At 41.8% G+C, this 21,162-nt stretch overlaps 1 protein-coding gene across 4 annotated transcripts in view; it reads left to right on the top strand.

Annotated features, from left to right (window-relative positions):
* The window catches only part of LOC112254023 (neural cell adhesion molecule 2), a 394,574-nt gene that overhangs the window by 316,572 nt on the left and 56,840 nt on the right, over window positions 1–21,162 (top strand). For all 4 annotated transcript variants that reach the window (XM_024426231.2, XM_024426232.2, XM_024426230.2 and 1 more), the window contains 4 exons: window positions 6,231–6,348; window positions 11,397–11,566; window positions 15,027–15,172; window positions 18,699–18,849. In XM_024426231.2, the coding sequence (XP_024281999.1) occupies window positions 6,231–6,348; window positions 11,397–11,566; window positions 15,027–15,172; window positions 18,699–18,849 (585 nt within the window). The remainder of the gene's footprint in view (window positions 1–6,230; window positions 6,349–11,396; window positions 11,567–15,026; window positions 15,173–18,698; window positions 18,850–21,162) is intronic.

Raw genomic sequence — 21,162 nt, 5'->3', positions numbered from 1 at the left:
AGTGGCTTCTTTGCTGCCCTTCTTGACACCACGCCATCCTCCAAAAGTCTTCGCCTCACTGTGCTTGCAGATGCACTTACACCTGCCTGCTGCCATTCCTGAGCAAGCTCTGTACTGGTGGTGCCCCGATCCCGCAGCTGAATCAACTTTACGAGACGGTCCTGGCACTTGCTGGACTTTCTTGGGCACCCTGAAGCTTTCTTCACAACAATTGAACTGTTCTCCTTGATGATCTTGATGATCCGATAAATGGTTAATTTAGGTGTAATCTTACTGGCGGTAATATCCTTGCCTGTGAGGCCCTTTTTGTTCAAAGCAACGTTGACGGCACGTATTTCCTTGCAGGTAACCATTGTTGACAGAGGAATAACAATGATTCAAAGCACCACCCTCCTTTTTGAAGCTTCCAGTCTGTTATTCGAACTCAATCAGCATGACAGAGTGATCTCCAGCCTTGTCCTTGTCAACACTCACACCTGTGTTAACAAGAGAATCGCTGACATGATATCAGATGGTCCTTTTGTGGCAGGGCTGAAATGCAGTGGAAATGTTTTTTAGTGATTCAGTGCATTTGCATGGCAAAAGGACTTTGCAATTAATTGCAATTCATCTGATCACTCTTCATAACGTTCTGGAGTATTTGCAAATTGCCATCATACAAACTGAGGCAGCAGACTTTGTGAAAATTAATATTCTCAAAATATTGCCACTTTATTCCCCAAAATGTTGACTTTATTCTCAAAGTACTATACTTTCAAAAACAGTACCACCACCCATTATTTTTTTCTCTTCACTTAGCTCTAATACTCTTCTCTACAAAAATGCGCTGGAATCACATTTAAATTAGATTTTTTTATTTGATACTTGGGAACCTAACCGCAAAAGTAATTTTTATGTACACTACGTCATCACGCGCTTAATACGCAACAAGTAAATTTGATGGAAACACATCTCTAATCGGAACATTTGCATATTGTTTTCATGCAGATTTTTGAATATTTGCATGAAAATCTGCTGCCAATTGGATGGAAACCTAGCTAATGTTATTATAAATATTTTCTCATGTAATCATTTAAAACCTGAATGTTCAATATAGCGTGCATAGCTCATCGCAGGTCTGTGGGGGATCTTCACAATCGCTGTAATACTCTACTCAGATTCTCGATTGGCATTGATCATGTAATGTAATCTCAACTGCAATACAGGTCATTTGAATGATATCACATTCATCTGTTGTATAAATTAACAAAATGTCTGACCTGGTATACCCATTTGAACTTTGCTGTGTTTTTAAACGTGGTTGAAAGTGCAGTGGTATACATTTAGGCGACAACTAAACCAAAAATCAATTTTAGAATGTGGATGTGCTTTTAGATGGTTGAAAGCATAGTGAGAACACATTGGAAATTCAATTAAACTTTTTGGGAGGTGGAATATAGGTTGTAATCTCATTTATCAATGTGAAATTCCCCAATTATCCACAAAAAAAAGGTGGTATACCCAGTGGGAACTATCTAAGAGGGAGGAAAGACTAAGAATAACCTATTAGCCCTAAGGAGGGGAACACTACGTAGAACGGAGGGAAGGAAACCCCTATAAAGAGCCCAAAGTAAGGCCCTCCTAAGAAGCATAGATACTACAGTATATGTTGTCCTAATGGAATTTGATGTATAGTCACTCAAAAAGTGAACTAGATCTTAGGAGACAATAAGGGAAACACTAAAGAAAGAAACACCCAAAGTAAGGCCCTAAGTAAGGCCCCAAGTAACATGAATACAAGGTCCTTCTGGACTTTGAAGTGTAGTCATTTGTGTGTTTTACTCGGTCTGTAACACAGCTTGTCCCAAAGTGTGTATAATTTTCCCCAAGCCTCAGAATTATATATGAAACTATAGATTCAACCAACTAGTCGTGTAAAAACATGTTTAGAAGTTTAGTTGAGGGGGGAATCATTGCATGAGTCAGTTTGTCAGTCAGCACAGAGTTGGTCTATAATGGAGTAAGCCGTGATACGGCTACAATGTTTTTGATTCGTATTAGCATTGACATTATCATGCAGACAGTGTTGCTAGTCTAGCGTACCCTTCCATCTCAGACTCCGACATTATCATCAAAGCGAGTGATAGAGGAGGAAGTGGCAGAGGGCTGGCCTCCCGCTGATTGGCTGGTGGATAGGGGTCAACTCAGCAGGGTGCCCCCCTCCTCTTCTGATTGGCCGGCTGAAAAGAAAACCTTGCCAGTGAAGAGTCTTTTGAGGCTGATACCCATCAGCTAGACCTGTCCTTTCCTCACCCTTTCCAATTGAATCAACTTTTAAATGCAAACGGAGTTGTAGCCTTTACAAACTCATCATTGTTCAGATGACCTTCAGAAATAAGTTTGATTTAGGTAGATTTTTTTGTGATTGATTACAGTCAATTACACTGCATTATCAAAAAATGTGTGTGTGTGTGTGTGTGTGTGTGTGTGCATTTTTGTCTATTGCCATATGTTTGTGTGCACAAGGAAGCATGAGTTTCCTCCCCCTATATTTCTCTCAACCTTTCTTCTTCTCCAAGTCTTTGAAATTGAAATGATAAAGGAGATTAAACATGCATTATCTCGGCTACTTAGTATGTTGCTGATTTGCTCTTTTGATGTCTCTGTGTCTAGCATGGGTCTCCCATTAACTGGGCTGTTTTCAATGAGGCTCACTGATTTGGGAATGGACTGTATCGGATCAGGGACTTGAGAGAAGGGTGTTTGATTGACAAGCAAATCAATGTTAATTTCTCTCTCCCTCTCTCTCTCTGACAAGATTAGATCTCAGCTCAACCTGGGGTTACAGAATAAAACACATGCTATTGATATTGCTTGGTCGTTTCAATAGCCTGAAGCTTGGAAAGTTTTGATATTCACAAACAGTGGGGTCCCTTGATAAAGATGAGCATTAATGATTTAAAAACTGAGTTATGCAATGTTATATACTAATACAATTACTTAGAGAAAGAGATTTTGTTTAACAAGTAATACTTTTTTCACGAAAAGGTAGAGGTCCAAATTATTGACACCCCTAAAGATTCTTGTAAATAAAGTAGTCACAAGTATAGTATTTGGTCCCATATTCCAAGCACTCAATCACTATGTCAAGCTTGTGACTACACATTTGTTGGATGCATTTTCAGTTCATTTTGGTTGTGTTTCAGCTAATTTTGTGCCCAATTGAAGTTAATGGTAAATGTAATTTTTATTGTAAATAAGAATCGAATGTTTCTAAACACTTCTACATTAATGTGGATGCTACCATGATTACAGATAATTGAATTGTGAATAATGATGAGTGAGAAAGTTGAAGTGTGTGGGGGGTTGTGTGTGTGTGTGTGTGTGTGTGTGTGTGCATGCATGTGTCATGACGTTGCCCTCTTTGAGTACAGCGAGCACCATCCCCCGCTCTCTGCTTCTACAACCAGACTGCTTAGGTCAGAGGTCGTAAATTCCTGAGAAGACCTCATGGACACACAGTATTAGAGAGAGGGTAAACTTTCAGAGGACAAAGGAAATCCTTCCACCTCACTAAACTTGAGGTACGAACAAATTTCATGTTCCATAGAAAGTGTAAAAGATCGGTGAAGAATCCAGCTACAAACTGGTCCGTTTGTCACAACTTGGGAAGCTCAAGAGAGACTGTGTGGCTACATTACCATAACGCTGTTTATATAATAGCCTCAGATATGAGGTTTGCATCTAATTGTTGTATAAGATGAATGAGGGGATGATACTGTTTGTATAATGGTGTAATATGATTGTGGACTGTTTAATGAAGAAAAATACAATTCCCTTTGATTTGAACTAAATCAGAGGACCGCCCCTGAGCCCAGTTAGGGTCAGACATCCTGGGACAGCCCTCTTCTGCCATTCTGAATAAAACCCAACTTTGAGAAATTATCACCAGATCAAGCTTACCTCAATTACAAGAGGGCTAAAGGTGTAGACCATTGCTGAATCATTTTAACCATACCACGTGGTTAAATTCTTAGACTCGATACCGACAGAATAAGAACAAGTCTTTGATATTGATTACTAGTCTGCAGCTAGGAATTCGGGCATCATTGAATGCGAAGAACGACAACCACCGAAACATCCATTCTATAATAATCTATCACTCTGAACAATCCCCTCTAACCACAACTAAGAGAGAGAGAGAGAGAGAGAGAGGGAGAGACAGACAATTATGCAAAAGGAATGAACTTTTCACCAGCGATCAAGACGACACACTGAGCGTAAATATATATATATTGATTGCAATTGTTCCCAACTGAGTGAGCGTTCATGTGAAAGGATTAGCATTTCAATTGTTATAATTATTAACTCTGTAGTGACTTCTTAGTCGACCCCCACTCCCTTTTTGTCAAACAAGCTGCGATGCCGGTTCAGCCCACTAGGGCACATTCTATCATTTCATGTAACCATATTTACTGTTTGTTTATGCATTTCTGTGAATTACCTAGTTAGTAATAAATAGATGGATGACTCATAGTGAAGACTGGGTTTGTGCAGATAACCAACAATTTACGACGTTTGGAGTGAGACTAACGTGAGGTAAAATAAATAAATCATTAGTCAGAAGACTATTGATCAGATATGAAAATATCTGAAAGGTTATATTGGGAAATTATACATTTGTAATCTGAATACTTTCCTTGGTGCCCTAACTTCCTAGTTAATTACAGTTACATGATTATTCAGTTTACTCGAGTAACTAATTACAGAGAATCTTTGATAAAAAGTTTTCAGTTCTATGATAGTAAAGACACGACACATGTATATGTCTATTTAGGTGCAGGTGCGTATGTTCACATGTGCAACTGTTTGAGAGAGCGAGAGACATACAGAGAGTGATTCAGAGTAGACAGAGAAATGGACTGTGCAGTCAGAGAGCGAGAACAGATAAACACAGTTGTAATATAGAGCTGTCACCGGCCTGTCAGTAAGCTGACTATCACTGCTTTCACTGCTGACAGCTCTTGTTGATTGCATGGCAGTATGGCAGTGACACATTTCATTGGCTACGTACTGGACCGTAACACCTCAAAATCCATCTGTATATGTTTGTGGAAGACAACTTCTCGTCAAGATGTTTTGCGCTGTCCTTTTCTTATCGTTCCTTAGGTAATTGTCCCCCACTATGGATCTGTCTCCGTCCAGTCATACATACGTTAATCACACGCAATATCTCGGGACACCACTAGCTCGATTTCGACAAAACTTGGGTGAATGATGTGTCTTGCCGAAGAGATCCATAATTTACAAACTAATTGGCCCAGGGAGGGGGGAGGGGGGGTTCTGGCTACACACAGAGTTCTGGTTCAATAGGGAAGAATACAGCTACTGCTTTCATACAGGCTAACCAGTTAGTATTTACCCTGTCATCCTAGACCTATCTACCACTGTTAGCCTGGTTAACCAGCTAGGATCACAAGCTAAATGCTACCTACTACTGTTAGGCTGGATAAACAGTTAAGCTTGGTTGATTTGCTACACATTTTAGCTACCACTGTTAGCCTGGTTAACCAGCCTGGCTAACCAGCCTGGCTAGGATGACTGGCTAAATGCTAAATGCTAGCTCAATGTTAGCCTGGTTAACTAGCTAGGATCACAGACTAAATGCTACCTACTACTGTTAGCCTGGATAAACAGTTAATCTTGGTTGATTTGCTACACATTTTAGCTACCACTGTTAGCCTGGTTAACCAGATAGGCTTGGATGACTGGCTAAATGGTAGCTCAATGTTAGCCTGGTTAACTAGCTAGGATGGCAGGGTAAATGCTAGCTACCATTGCTAGGCTGGTTACCTGTCTACCTGTCCCTTGGAAGACTGCACAGTGACACTACAGTGTCTCCATTTCCCCTCTGTTGAGGACAAGACAGTCCAACATGAACATTGACCATGCACGGCAAATCAACATGTAGAATCTTTTGGAAATTGGAAAAAATATTGCGGCTGATATTCTATGGTCAGAGGCAATAGGATGACCACTCTCTGCCCAACCACTGTGCACGGCGAACATTCGTGTTGATCTGTATTGTTCTTATGTCACAACAATCTTAATTTGAAGAGGGGGTGGGGACGGTTGCAGTGCTAATTTCCTGTGTGCATAGTGTTTCACTTCTGCTGTTTTGCTCGCCCTATGTGTCATTTGATGAAGTTCTCCTTACCACTAACTGTTAACCTTTTGTCTTGTTCCTATAGTTCCTCCTGTGCTGTCGATACTACAGCAGTCATTCAATGCCACAGCAGACTACCAGGAGTCAGTGACTTTCACCTGCGTCACATCGGGATCCCCTGACCCCGATGTCACCTGGCACAGGTACAGTTAGCCCCCTGCACACTATGTCATGGTTGTGTTCATTAAGCACAAAACGGAAGAACACAGATGAGGCACAACCTGCACTTCAATATGAAACGCTGGTTTTCGTTTTCCCATTGCAAAACGTTTTGCTCCCTACCTTGTGACTTAATAAACATGATGAATGTTTCCTATTCATACATCTAAACTTCTATATGCCTGTGGCTTGGTGAACCAAATGCAATCCAGCCATTCTTTGACAAAACTCCTAGCCAACCAGACCACTGGCTCAACCACATTTGGTGTATGTTTTGATTTATATTATGGCAATGTCACCAACTGTAGTCTGGTCTATCTATCACTGTTACAGATTAGTGGCTCCTTCAATGTTCTAAGTGACACACACACACACTCTTCACAAGCCAGTGCTGTAAACGATGACATCGAGGTGACACTGTGACATGTCCTTTAGAGTGAGCCGCCACCTGTACCGTGTTTTCACATTAGTCACACCTCCAACAGTAACATATGCTACATCTAGCACACTCATTCATTCATACAACAGCGATTGCATATATCCTGAACCTGAGTGACACACTCATTAGCATGTTCTTATAAGCTATAATAACAGGGTTGTGTTCATTAGGCACCAAATGGAAGAAAACAGTCTGAAACAAGGAGCAACAATTTGGGCTTGTCCAATGAGAAATACAGATTCTTTCTCTATTGCAAAACGCTTTGAAACACTTTCATTGTATGCCCTAATGAACACAAACCTGTTATCCTGTACAGATTTGACCAGTATTTGTCTTAGCAAAATAATCCTGCAGAACGGGATTTGAACATTTAGTCCATAATGTTGCTTGATCGGTGGTTAGGTGATTAGCTGGACAAAAGTAGGATACGTGTAAAGTGCAGGTTTTCAGTGAATTTATGTAAATCGTAATCTCTATTTTCTGTGCCGCAGGAAAATTCTCAGCAACAAAAGAGTGATCAAATGAAGATCTAACTTTCTGTTAACTGTGTGGAGTTAATGACAGTGAAGAGGCGACTCCGGGATGCTGTCCTTCTAGGCAGAGTTCCTCTGTCCAGTCTCTGTGTTCTTTTGCCCATATTAATCTTTTCTTTTTATTGGCCAATCTGAGATATGGCTTTTTCTTTGCAACTCTGCCCCGAAGTCGCCTCTTCACTGTTGACGTTGAGACGGATGTTTTGCGGGTACTATTTAATGAAGCTGCCAGTTGAGTACTCTGTTTCTCAAACTAGACACTCTAATGTACTTGTCCTCTTGCTTGGTTGTGCACCGGGGCCTCCCACTCCTCTTTCTATTCTGGTTAGTGCCAATTTGCGATGTTCTGTGAAGGGAGTAGTACACAGCGTTGTACGAGATCCTAAGTTTCTTCAATTTCTCGCATGGAATAGCCTTCATTTCTCAGAACAAGAATAGACTGATGAGTTTAAGAAGAAAGGTCTTTGCTTCTGGCCATTTTAAGCCTGTAATCGAACCCACAAATGCTGATGCTCCAGATACTTAACTAGTTTATAGAAGGCCAGTTTTATTGCTTCTTAAATCAAAACATCAGTTTTCAAGCTGTGCTAACTTAATTGCAAAAAGGTTTTCTAATGATCAATTAGCCTTTAAAAATATTGGATTAGCTAACACAACGTGCCATTGGAACAGACGAGTGATGTATCATATGCTGATAATGGGCCTGTACACCTATGTAGGTATTCCATAAAAAATCTGCCGTTTCCAACTACAATAGTCATTTACAACATTAACGATATCTACCCTGTATATCTGATCAATTTGATGTTATTTTAATGGACAAAAAATGTGCTTTTTTTCAAAAACAAGGGCATTTCTAAGTGACCCCAAACTTTTGAACGGTGGTGTATGTCAGTATAGACATAAGAGATGAGTAATGCAAGATACGGAGACATTATTGAAGTCGCTAGTGATCCATTTCTAAAGTTGGCAACTGATTCCTAATCTATGTCTATAGGCAGCAGTCTCTGATGTGCTGGAGATGGCTGTTTTACAGTCAGTAGTATAGAATACAGTATATACATTTGAAGTCGGAAGTTTACGTACACCTTAGCCTAATACATTTAAACTCAGTTTTTCACAATTCCTCACATTAAAAAATACCCTGTCTTAGGTCAGTTAGGATCACTATGTTATTTTAAGAATGTTAAATGTCAGAATAATAGTAGAGAGAATTACTTATTTCAGCTTGTATTTCTTCATCGCATTCCCAGTGGGTCAGAAGTTTACATACACTCAATTAGTATTTGTTAGCATTGCCTTTAAATTGTTTAACTTGGGTCAAACGTTTCAGGTAGCCTTCCACAAGCTTCCCACTAAGTTGGGTTAATTTTGAGGATTGGTTGAAAATCAAGTTTTGAAGACTCCAACATAAGTGTATGTAAACTTCCGACTTCAACTGTACATGTGAGATGGGTGATGCAATATGTAAACACAATTTATAAGTGACTATGTAGAATAGTGTGGAGTGCAGTTTATACATATGAGATGAGTAATGCTAGATACGGAAACATTATTAAAGTGGCTAGTGATCCATTTCTAAAAGTGGCCAGTGATTCCTAATCTATGTCTATAGGCAGCCGCCTCTGATGTGCTAGTGATGGCTGTTTTGCAGTCTGATAACCTTGAGATAGAAGCTGTTTTTCAGTCTCTCAGTCCCAGCTTTGATGCACCTGTACTGACCTTGCCTTCTGGATGATAGTGGGGTGAACAGGCAGTGGCTCAGGTGGTTGATCTCCTTCCTATGGTATCGGGTGTTGTAGGTGTTTCCTGGAGGGCGGGAAGTTTGCTCCCGGTAATGCGTTGGGCAAACTGCATCACCCTCTGGAGAGCTTTGCGGTTTTGGGTGGTGCAGTTGCAGTACCAGGCGGTGATACAGCCTGACAGAGTGCTCTCAATTGTGCATCTGTTAAAGTTTGCGAGGGCTTTAGGTGTTAAGCCACATTTCTTTAGCCTCCTGATGTTGAACAGGTGCTGTTTCGCCGCCTTCACCACACTGTCTGTGTGGGTGGACCATTTCAGTTTGAAAACCAAGGCCCAACGTGGGAAAGGCTGGGAGTGAGAAACACAGATCTGGAAAGAGAGAGGGGAGTTGTTGTCTTCCTGTGAAGAGAGCAGAACAAACCCCAAAAAGGTACAGGTGTAATGTAATAATTGGAGTGTCTAGAAATACTTGAGGAGAGATTTGGGAAACTTAAGGAGGTATCCCAAATTTAATATGTATACTGCTCTATCAAACGCTAGTACAGTTGTGTGGAAGGAATGTTGTGTACATGTCAAAGTTCATTTTCAACTTTCAGAAGAAAAGTCTAAACTTTGCCATGCATATAACCTTTGGAGTGGTGCCAAATAAAACCGTCTTTGTATTGGGCTGTGGGAAGGATTTTGACTTGACATTGTTTTTGTTCCCCTGCCTCAAATTCACTCTTGTAATAGCTTTTCTATCAATGGGAGAGATGGCGTTATAATTGGCCATGTAATTACAGAAAGCAATTGAAATGTTAAGTCTATGTTTATCCTGTGAAAATTATATCTCGATGTGCCTCGCCTTGCAATACTGGCTTGTCTAATTGCTCCATGTAGACTGTCACACTGTATTGAGCTCAAATAAATGGTTTAGAAAGCTCTGGTTTTTAGCCATCCTGACCACCAGGCTTGACTCTGTACTGTGATCACATCATCGTACACTCTTAGAAAAAAAGATGTTATCAAGGGGTTCTTCGGCTGTTCACTCTTTGAAGGACCCTTGTTGGTTGCGGGTAAAACCCTTTTGGGCTCCATGTAAAACCCAGGGTTCTGCATGGAACCAAAAAGGGGTTCTACCTGGAACCGAAAAGGGTTCTAACTGGAACCAAAATGGTTTCTCCTATGGGAACAGCCGAATAACCCATTTTGGAACCTTTTTGTCTAAGAGCGCACTGTCCTTTCTGTTCCACCTTTGAACACTACTCCACACAGCACAACCCCGACTGTAACTCCACCGTGAGTGCAGCTTCACCAAAACACTTTGATCATCACTGACCACAGGTCATCACTGACCACAACTCAAACTCTGACTACAACTCTACTGTGACCGTTGTCCTCTTCATCAACAACCGCAATCTGACCACTGTGCCACCATAACCATACCCCCTTCACTCCCCCTCGCACTGGTTTGCAAGACTGCACTACTAACCATTCTGCTATTAAAGAGCTAGAGAACACCTTTCTCTTCTTCTTTCGCTCACCCCTCCCCCTCATCCCTCAGTTACATTTCCTGTTGTGGTCTGTGGTGTTTCCACCTGGCTGGCTGGCTGGCTGTGCCTGCTTTCAGTCATTCATAGACTCTGATACAGTCAGTGTAATTTCCTGTGCATAGTACGCTGCCTCTCCACAGACCAGCTTGTACACACACACACACACACACACACACAGTTCTTAATTTCCTCCCTGGCTCCCTCCAGCCTTATTACTATACTTCAATATTTCTCCCAGTCCACTTTCAATTATCTCTTGCTCTCTCTTTCCTTGAGAGATGTAGTTTTAACACCATTATAATGTGTATGGGGGTGGGGGATGTGTGCGCGTGCCAAACAATTTATTTTTAAATGCAGTAAAGCTATTGTATGTTTATCATATCAGGGGAGGGGAGGGGAGGGGTGGTTGTGGTGGGTGGGGGCGGCGGCATGTGTGTCGTGTGTGTGCATAGAGATGTACACGTTTTATCTCTATGTGTGTATAGGTGAATTGGTTGTGCACCTCTATCCTCTTTGTTTTTTATATGTATTGTTTTTAAAAAACAACTTTTATTTAATTAGGCAAGTCAGTTAAGAACAAATTCTTATTTACAACGATGGCCATGCCGGCCAAACCCTAACCCGGACGACACTGGGCCAATTGTGCGCCACCCTATGGGACTCCCAATGACGGCCGGTGGTGATACAGCCTGGAATCGAACCAGGGTCTGTAGTGATGCCTCTAGCACTGAGGTGCCTTAGACCACTGCACCACTCAGGAGCCCGATCTGTCTCTCTGTACACAGGAAGGGCCAGAGGTTGCAGAGGTCGGAGCAGTATGTCCTCAACACCATGGAGGGAGGCAGGAGTACCCTGACCATCCGCAACATCATCCAAGGGGACGGGGGCGGCTATACCTGCCGAGCCACCAACAAGGCCGGGGCGGAGGAGAGGGAGCTCTTCCTCAAAGTGTTCGGTGAGTGTAGCGGCATGTCCTTCGTGGGCATCCATCCTATTGTTAGGACCTTCTCCAATTGAAGTGAACATGTCAAATGGTCTCACGTCGCATTTAATAATTGCAACCAAAATGTCATGTCCTTATCAGCCGTCTTGATGCCGTCCTGAAAAACACATTGCTACCTGGATTTTATTTGATGTTGCTTCGACCATAAAACCGTAATTGGACCAATAATTGGTCATTTTAACATACCAATTTACTTTTGCTCAGTTACTTTTCAATTAGTTTTTCTTTAGATTTCTATAGGATGTAGAAAGCTTTTAACATGTTTACTGTGAATTCCTTGATGTTCATAGAGAGTGTAAAGTCTTTGACCTTTTGCACGTCTCTCTATGAATAAAAATCCGTATGGATTGGAATGAAAGACGCTGGGTCTTTAGAGCCAAAAACGGCATGTTCCGCCATAGGCAAAAGGCACTATAATAATGTACATTTTTAAGCAACATATTCCAACATAAGCTACATATTCCAACATAAGCTACATATTCCTGAGTATTACCAAAGATTTTTTTAAATAACCCAAGATGGACCCACAGCCTGTCATTTCCAATGGGAACAAATTCGTCATAGTGGGCAGAACAAGCATGGAGAGGGGCAGAACCAAGCACGAGTGTTCTAGAATGAATTTTCATATTTCCGTCAGGGGGAATGCCTACTCTGTGAAGTGCGTATGTGCAATAACTATATTCACCCCTTTTTTTTCACTTTGGGTAAGGGTAAAATCGACAAAACTTAGTCCACTCTGTTCGTAACAGATTAGAGTTTTGGGAGCAGAACTCTTTCATCAATGAGAACATTTGCATAATGTCGGCCAAAATCCATCTTCTCCCACTGCCGGCCACTGGGATTCCTCTCATCACCATATTTTGTATCGAGTGGAAACGCCAACCAGATGCATCACACTTACACATCCGGTGAAATATCTGGCTCGTTGTTCTATCTGTAGTGTTACTGGATGTTTTCTAGTGAGTGTACAGTCCTTGAACTTAAGTGACCTCATGTGTGTCTATGAATATTAATACATATTGATTTGAATATAAGGTGTTTCGTCTTGAGCGCTACAAACAGCCAATTCCTATTCACCAAGGGAAACTATTATTTCAGAGGAAAACTTTTATCATACAGCCACTACCTCAACCAATCATCCAGCAACTTGAATCTAATACAATTCCAGACGGGGAAAAAAATACAACTCATTTATTGTAGAATCGGTGGCACCCTGTTCATAAAAGTTTCAATTTATATTTTCATAAAGCTGCCAGCATATTTCCTCCCTGATTATTCCGATGGAGCTCTTTCCTCTTTATGAAAATGTATGGAGATTTATGCTCTAGTCATCAAGATCTTTTCAAGGCCCAGGCTCCGGTTGGTCTTCAAAATGCATATTTCAATTAAGAAGATAGCGGAGGGCTTGAGTTTTGTTTTGCAAAGTGCAGTGGGGAAACAGAGTTGTATTACCCCTGCAAGTTGAGAGAGCAGGAGATGAAGAGAAGAGCGGGATTTGTCATTGAGAGTTTAGGCCACATTTCTTGGTGTTTCACAGGATTCAATTCTTGCGTTTGGTGTCACCCGAAGCAGCTGCACTGGCCAACATCTGGACGACCATGAAACATCAATAATATAGTTAAGAAACGTGAAGCAAAAGCTTATTTTACACAATCATGTGTATAAGAGAAGACCTTGATGAAGGTATTGGCAAAATGTTTACAGTAAAACAAACTTTGATTGTGCTGCCGAGAGTTGCTTAATATCTTTTCCATCTTCAGCTTGCTCCACGGATCAGTTATTCATCTGTAAAGGAGAAGACACACTTGCACAGAATTGACCATCTGTTATGCATAAGCTTAAGCCCATTCCCGTATCATATTGATGAATACTATCATATTTCATTTGAAGGGGGTAGGCTATTGTTCATCCTTTACAGCACCTTTCCCACCCTGGAGTTATTGTATGAATCATAGGCCTCATCTGTGTATCGCTTCTTGGTTCCCACTAGGGCCTCTGGGTGTAAATTTTTTTAATGTAAGTGCTGAGGTACTTAAGGCAGGTCTCAAGGCCATGTTTGGAAGTATTTAGCTTACCTTGAAAAATCTCCATCGAAATATTAATGACTTGTTATTTCTGTCAAAAGATAATTGTTTGTGCTTCCATTTTTGGCTCTTCAATGACTAGGCCAATTTCAACTATGTAGCTCTAAAGGCCTAAAGAAAATATTTGATTTTGTGTGTTTGTATGTGTGCGCATGCAAATGTACATGCATATGTATGTGTTGGTGCATATACAGTAGGCATAGGTGTGTGTATGACCCCATTACGTGACAAGCTCTAAATCCCCTTAGATGGCTCATCCACCCTAAGGTTCACTCTTTTTGAAATTACAAAACGACTACTTGATTTCGCCAAGACCGCCTTAAAAAGCAGCCTATTTTTCCCGTTTACTTCCATTTCTTCACAGCTTTACAGCCGTCGCTACTTTACTTGTACATGTTGTATAAAAAAATGTATACATGATATATATATATGTGTATATATACATGATATATATGTATATATATATATATATATATATACTTATTGCACAATATTTGCCCGTGACACGCGTGGTGTTTGGGCACTAGCTTAGACAGCCATGTCTGAGAGAGTGGTTTATCCACTGGAGACCAATGGTGAGCGGACCTCTTCGCCTCCACCGTGGTGCCACGCTCCTTAATGCTTTTTATCGAGGGCGCTCGGCATCAAAAAAAAGGGTTTGTCTGTACACCGTGTGTCTCGTCGCTAAACACCCAGCCATCGCCAGTCAGCCGGCGTAATACTGCGTCTGTTAAGAAGCCAGAGGATCCACAGAAGGAATTAAAGAGACTGTATAGAAAGAATATATGAAAGAGGGAAAAACTTCTGTCGAAGAGAAAGAGGAGAAGTAAAGATATTGTGAGAAAGAGGATGTGAGGGAGTAGGGAGACTTAACTCAAAGTAGTGGTTGTCTGTCTGGGCATGGTGTGGACTCAAATGTAAGGATTACTTTGTCTCGAGGGTATAAACTGCGATGCACAACTCTACTTTCAGAAATAGAAACGTACGATGCTGAAAAGTAGATTTAGATCGTATGGCCTCAATAGTCCAAAGCCCAAAGTCGTCCATCTTCTAATACCTGGTGCTTGCACTAGGCGTCTCCTGTCTTAAATTATTGTCTCTCTCTTTCTCCCTATCTCTCTCTTTCTTCCTTTCTTTAACTCTTCATCCCTTATCGCTCTCTTTATCTCTTTCATCCACCCTCTCTTTCTCTCCTTCTCTCTTTCCTCTATCTCTCTTGGTCTCTCCTCCTCTCTCTATTTCTCTCTCCTGTATCTATCTTGGACTCTCTCTCCCCCCTTCTCCCTTCCTCTCTTTCAATCTCTCTCTTTCCCTCTCTGTCCCTCCAGTCCAGCCACACATCACCCAGCTGCGTAACGTGACGGCGGTAGAGGGCAGCGCCGCCATGATCTCCTGCGTGGCCGAGGGTGAGCCGCTGCCTGAGATCTCCTGGAGGAGAGCCAACGATGGTCGGAGCTTCACCGACGGAGACAAGGTAACACCGGGCTGTCCCCTGCTCTTACTTCCGCCCCCCTTTTCATTGAGTGTTGCCTACTGTTGCACTCTACTGGTACCCATTTCACTCTCTCTAGACAAACACCTTCACACGCAAAAAAGCACGCACATGCTCACACACACACACACACACACACACACACACACATGCATGCTTGCGTACACACGCACACAGACAGACAGACAGACACAAACCCCGTTGTCCCTGCTTTTACTCTCCATCTTCCACTTCATACTGCCTACAGTCACACAAAGTACTTTCCTCAACCCTCTCTCACCACTTATTTCTTGTCCAGACGCACATGCACCGACCAGTTGCCCTGTATTAACAAAGATGAGAATGCTCATCTTTGAAGATGGATGTGACTGAGTCATAGAGTAGTTCTCAGCACAGACATTTTATGAGTATACGTTTTGTGGGACCCAGTAATTCCAACATCTCCTTCCTAGGGTTCTTTAGAGGCACTACGTTATATCCACCATGCAATAAGGTACAGTATATATGAAGTAAAAGAATGTTAATTGTGTTACTTAACAAAGAGAGAAAGGTAGGCCATAGGGTAAGCTACCTCATCCAAAGATGAGTTATACTCAGTGTATCAAGGTCGGATGCCATTGAAGACTCATTTGAATCAAAACCATGTTGGTCACGACTAGGATTTTTTTCAATGAAGACCATTCATCTCTGAGATTCTCGGAGCATACATTATGTCTCAACAGACAGAGGTTTAAAGAAATTCTCTCAACATGGCTGAGAGTAAACAGACAGCTACCCTGTGTTTCTCCGTCATTGTCTCAGTAGCCGCCGAGCACTAATGCTTTTCGAGAGGCGCTGCATTAGCAAAGATGGCTTCCACTTTCCACGGGAAAAAGGTCAATGGCTGAGATAAATGAATGTGTGCGTTGGCACAAACCGCTCGGCTTTATAAATCAAGGCACTGAATGAGAGTAAATACTTCTTCGCGTGCTGAGGCAAATGCAATTATGGAAATGTGAGTGCCGAGCAACACACCTAAATGTATGGGAAAGAACAAACAGGGCCTTGTGTATATTGCTGGCTTGATTGATGGCCATGGTCATTAGGTGTAAAGCTACTCGCCTCTTCTTTCAATTTACATCTCCGTATCCAGACACAGCCAGCACGCTACTCTCTATTCTTTTATCCAGTACCATAAAACGTAACGCCACTACTTTACATCAGGGTAATGTAGCAAGAGCACTGTTTTGTTTTGTCTCCTTTTTTGCTGTCGCTAGCATATTTGTTTCTCATGGAAGCACATACAAACCCAGCAAACTAGATGAGAAACAGTGTACGCTTGCTGAAAGTCAATGATACATAGTAACAGAGCATTGTGGGTTTCTGTTTACCTGTTTTCTCATCTCAATGCCACTGGCGAGGTTATGATAGCACTAGCAGCAAGCCACGGCAGCTCCCCATTCTTTGCAGCTTAATAAGGTCTTACAGCAAGCCGGCACTCCCAAGGGCAACAGGCACAGCCACTGTATCTCTACTGAAGAAAGAGGATGAGGAAAGTTGTGGCGTCTTCTTTTAACTGATCCAGAGCCAGCACTAATACCATCGGAGAAGTTCGTATGGGCTTTACTTGGAGTTCAGCTTTGGAGATATCTTATTTAAGATCATGTGTGAGCATTGCAGGGTGTAGGAGGGCATGTTCAGTTTCCTCACATCAGATGGAGGGGACTTCCAGTGATCTGCTCTGCTCTCCATCTTTCATCTTCCACCTACCTTTACCTCTCTCTCTTTTTCTCTCTCTCTACCTAGCTCTCTTTGTCTCCCTCTTGCTATGTGGGCTTTCTGTCTCATACTCTCTCTCTCTTTCTCCTTCCTTCTGGCTGTGTCTGAGTGTGTGCTCCTGCAGTGCCTCCTGTCCATGTCAGCTCCTCTGCACTGCATATCAAACAGGCTAGTGTCTCACTCCCTCCCTTTCCTACCAACCATCGCCTCCCTCCTTCTCCCTAGAGAGAGCATCCCTTCCTCAGCCAGGTGAACCTGGGAATAAATAACCCAAATATAGGAGAGAGAGCGAGAGAGAATGTACAAAGCCCAGAGTCAGCATTCTCTTCCTCTGGCAAATTTGCTCTGCTTTCTGCCCCCCTGTTTATTTGACAGCGTTTATACTCATTCCAAATTCAGTGGTCAGTTCTACTCCTGAATTGTTCAAATGGAATGTGGAGGGCACCTGCTGTATATGTGCAGTAGCATACTGTGACCATGCTACTGAAAGCACCACTTTCATAGCCAACCACAATTTTTATGAAAAACAATCACCTTCAAGGAAAAACCAACTTGAATCTACACAAGTGAGGATTCACCTGAGATCAAACCAACTTTACTATACCCTTTATCACTCCTTAAAGGGAGACCTCTTTAACCTGGCGGTAGCGAGAGACTGTGTGAGCTGAAATGACTGCAAGAGATTGTTTCAATCTGAAACGACTGTGAGAGACTTCACAGTCAGTGCTGATACAACTGAGGAATTATAATGGGCATTAACAGGGGGCGTTGGGGCACTAGAAATGAGCTGTCTATGCATCGATTGTCTAGGGAGATCTATAGAGTGGGCGTCGGAGTCTGTGTGAGTCTGCCACATCCGCACACTGCAGGGGCAAGCTCCCAGAAGACACCAGGGCTCAAGGCTGGAGAAGGGAGGAAAGTGACACAGAGGGGGGGAGAGATATCTATAGGCCAAATTAGACTTGGCATGGGAACTCCGGGGGTTACGACTGCAGTCTTCTGAGTGCTATGTTCAAATAGTATTTGTTTTCTTTCAAATTTTAAAATAACCAATGGAGTAGTCCCAAAAGTGCAATCCACGCCCATCTGGCACTCCAGACAGGCTTGATCAAACTCTCAAACTATTCGAAGAACCCAAAAGATTTCCTTTGTAAGTGATGATCACCCTGAGCTAGTTTGTCTTTAAGTATCATTGATGATTACAAGGAATGATTGCCGCTCCCAATCTAATTGACCCTCGGCTTCAAATTGAGACCATCTGTCTTCACAGTTCTCTATCTAATTATTGCAAATCAATTGATAGTCAATCACATTAATCCTAGCCAGAGGCATAAAACTGATTTTACATCAGATACTTGGTTTGACTTAGTGTCAGGGGGGTTTAACGGTGATGAAGGTGTGTGAGGTTGTTATGAAGTAAAACGTCAACAAATAAAAAGTGTATGGATTAAAAACTTATTGAACCAGGCAAGTCAATTGAGAACAAATTCTTATTTACAATGACAGCCTAGGAACAGGGGATTTAACTGCCTTGTTCAGAGGCAGAACGACAGATTTCACCTTGTCAGCTCGGGGATTCGATCTAGCAACCTTTCGGTTGTTGGCCCAACTCTCTAACAACTAGGCTATCTGTCGTCCCGGCTGGATGGATGGAGTGGATGAAGCAAATTCTTCACATGAGATGTACAGTATGCAATACATTCACAATCCATTTGTGTACGTGTGTGCTTATGCATGTGTGTGTGCACAGAGCCAAGATGGACGTATGGATGTGCGGGGCCGCCATGGCAAGTCCATGTTGACCATCAGTGGGGTGAAGCTTACTGACTTGGGACGTTTTGACTGTGAGGCCCTCAGCAGGATCGGGGGCCACCAAAAGAGCATGTTCCTCGATATAGAGTGTAAGTACAGTTGGAGAACAAAAACACACATGCCTGCGCTGATACGGTATACACACACACAGACAAGTTTGCACATCTGCACAGTATTCACACACAGGGAATGGAGCACAGCCGCTACCTCCCTTTTTAACCGAGGTGCATGAATTGATGAGCAAACTGAAGTAGAGATAATATTCTCTACTGGAGGACAATGGAAGTTAATAAAAAAGCTTTTTCATTATTTCATCTTAAACCAATACAACTTGTTTGCACATGCAAAGCATCAAAACCACACGCACAAAGCTGCTGACTTGTAATATTCCATTGTTGAACACTGTTTCTGTTTTCCCTTTTTAGCAAATGCTTGAATAATCACAACAGAGTTGCCTGCCCCCCCCCAGAAAGGCTAATTAGTAGGAGGATATCCTGCTGCATTATTTACCCCATATTACACACCACACACACACACACACACACACACACACACACACACACACTTACTTCCTGGTGAAAAAGACTGTTTCCTCCTGTACTCTTTAATAATAAGATTAAAGCTAAAGATTTCAGAACACAGTTCAATTCAATCCAATGGTGCTTTCACCCTTTGATTTGTACAATCACTTATTTGTGATCATTGTTGAGTGGTCCCTGCAGCGTACCATCGCAAATATGTGATTGGAACAGAAGTAACAGAACATTTGATGCAACAAACGTGTCTAAACAGCATCTTTGTCCAAAAAACATCTAAACAATGTTTTGTACTGATGGGAAATAAAGGTCTTCACCTTTTATTGTAAAAGACAAATGTGAACTTCATCATCCAAACATAACACAGAACACATCCACAGCCAAACTCCATAAACCAGTCTAAATAACAAGTTGTGCTGACAAAAAAAAAACTTACGTTAGAGACCTAAAAGCTAGACTTGTTTACAATGTACCACATCCCTGGTGAACACAAGGGAGAAATGTAATATTGTTTAGAAAATGGCTAACAGCAGCTAAATTCTTTATGATGGCAGCCATGTTTGTTTGTTTGACAAGCGAAAACTCCATAATCCCAGAATGCCATTCACTATAAAACGCAAACAAACATAGTCAAAGATGGCTTTGCCTATTTCCTGAAAAATATGAACTTAGTTTGGCCACTTTTCAGCATATTACAAATCTTCGATGTACAAGAACCGGAGCACATGACTTGACAAGTCCTTTACCGTTTTTTTGACAAGTGACAAAGATCACAGATCATCACCCCAAATGCAAGCCTACTGCCTAGCCTAACCATAGCTCGAAAGCTAGACAGGGATGAAACCATTTTAGTGGAGTTTGTGGGCGGGTTCATTACATTTTGGGGGGAATTTCAAGTCCATGGGATGTAGAAATGAGTGAAGGTATTGTGGGGAGATATTACTATAATGGGGAATTTATCAATACATGGGGGGAAAATACAGGAGAAGTTTATAAGCCAAATGAAAATAAAACCCCTGGATGGGGGATCTGAGCTGGCAACCCTGAGGTACCATAGTTACAATCTGATGCCTAGTTCAAAACAACTGCAAACTGGGAAATCTCCGTCTTCCGACCAGTGAGTTCAAGACAACTGGGAACTCGGGAAAAATATTAGCTCAGACTGGGAAAAAAAATGTGGAATGGTCATCCAACTTGGAATTCCAACTTGGAAACTTGGGCCTCTAACTAGAGCTCGGACTTTCTGACCTGAAGATCACTGACGTCATGATTTGACCTCATATTTTTCCCAGGTCCCAGTTGTCTTGGACGCACCATAAGTCAGTCGAGTGTACTATACCTTCACCTCGTTTTGTTATAACATCTTTGCAACCAGAATGCATTGTATGATATCAACAAACATGGTGCCACACACAGCTGGTAATTAGCTTAGCATTAGCTCATCATAATCAGTAAAACTTAAAAGTATTTTACACACATCATTCCATTACAATCTATGTAAGAATCGGAATGCATGATTTGTCACCAGTACTTGAAAACGTGAATGAAACAGTAAATCAATTAGGATCCATACATATGGCATGCTACAATAGGAATGACAACACGATATACAAAAAATAAGGCACTTACTTTGATAGGAATGCACACATGTCCAAAGAACAATGAAGTCAATGCAGGTGCCAGCCAGAAACTGTGCAAGGCCTCTTCTGACTAGAGATGTGCCATGACTTCATACCTAATCTGGGGAAAAACTGGGGAGGTGCTTGGGCTCTCGTTGAAGAGGAAAGTTTGTCCGGCTCAGTAAAGTATCAAAGACATATTGTCAGCAACAGTGAAATGGGCTACTTCTTATGTGAATTAATGAGG

The sequence above is a fragment of the Oncorhynchus tshawytscha genome, linkage group LG07 (genome assembly GCF_018296145.1).
Source record: "Oncorhynchus tshawytscha isolate Ot180627B linkage group LG07, Otsh_v2.0, whole genome shotgun sequence".
Lineage (NCBI taxonomy): Eukaryota > Metazoa > Chordata > Actinopteri > Salmoniformes > Salmonidae > Oncorhynchus > Oncorhynchus tshawytscha.
The sequence above is the reverse complement of the archived record's forward strand: the minus strand, read 5'-3'. Positions and strand labels throughout refer to the sequence as shown.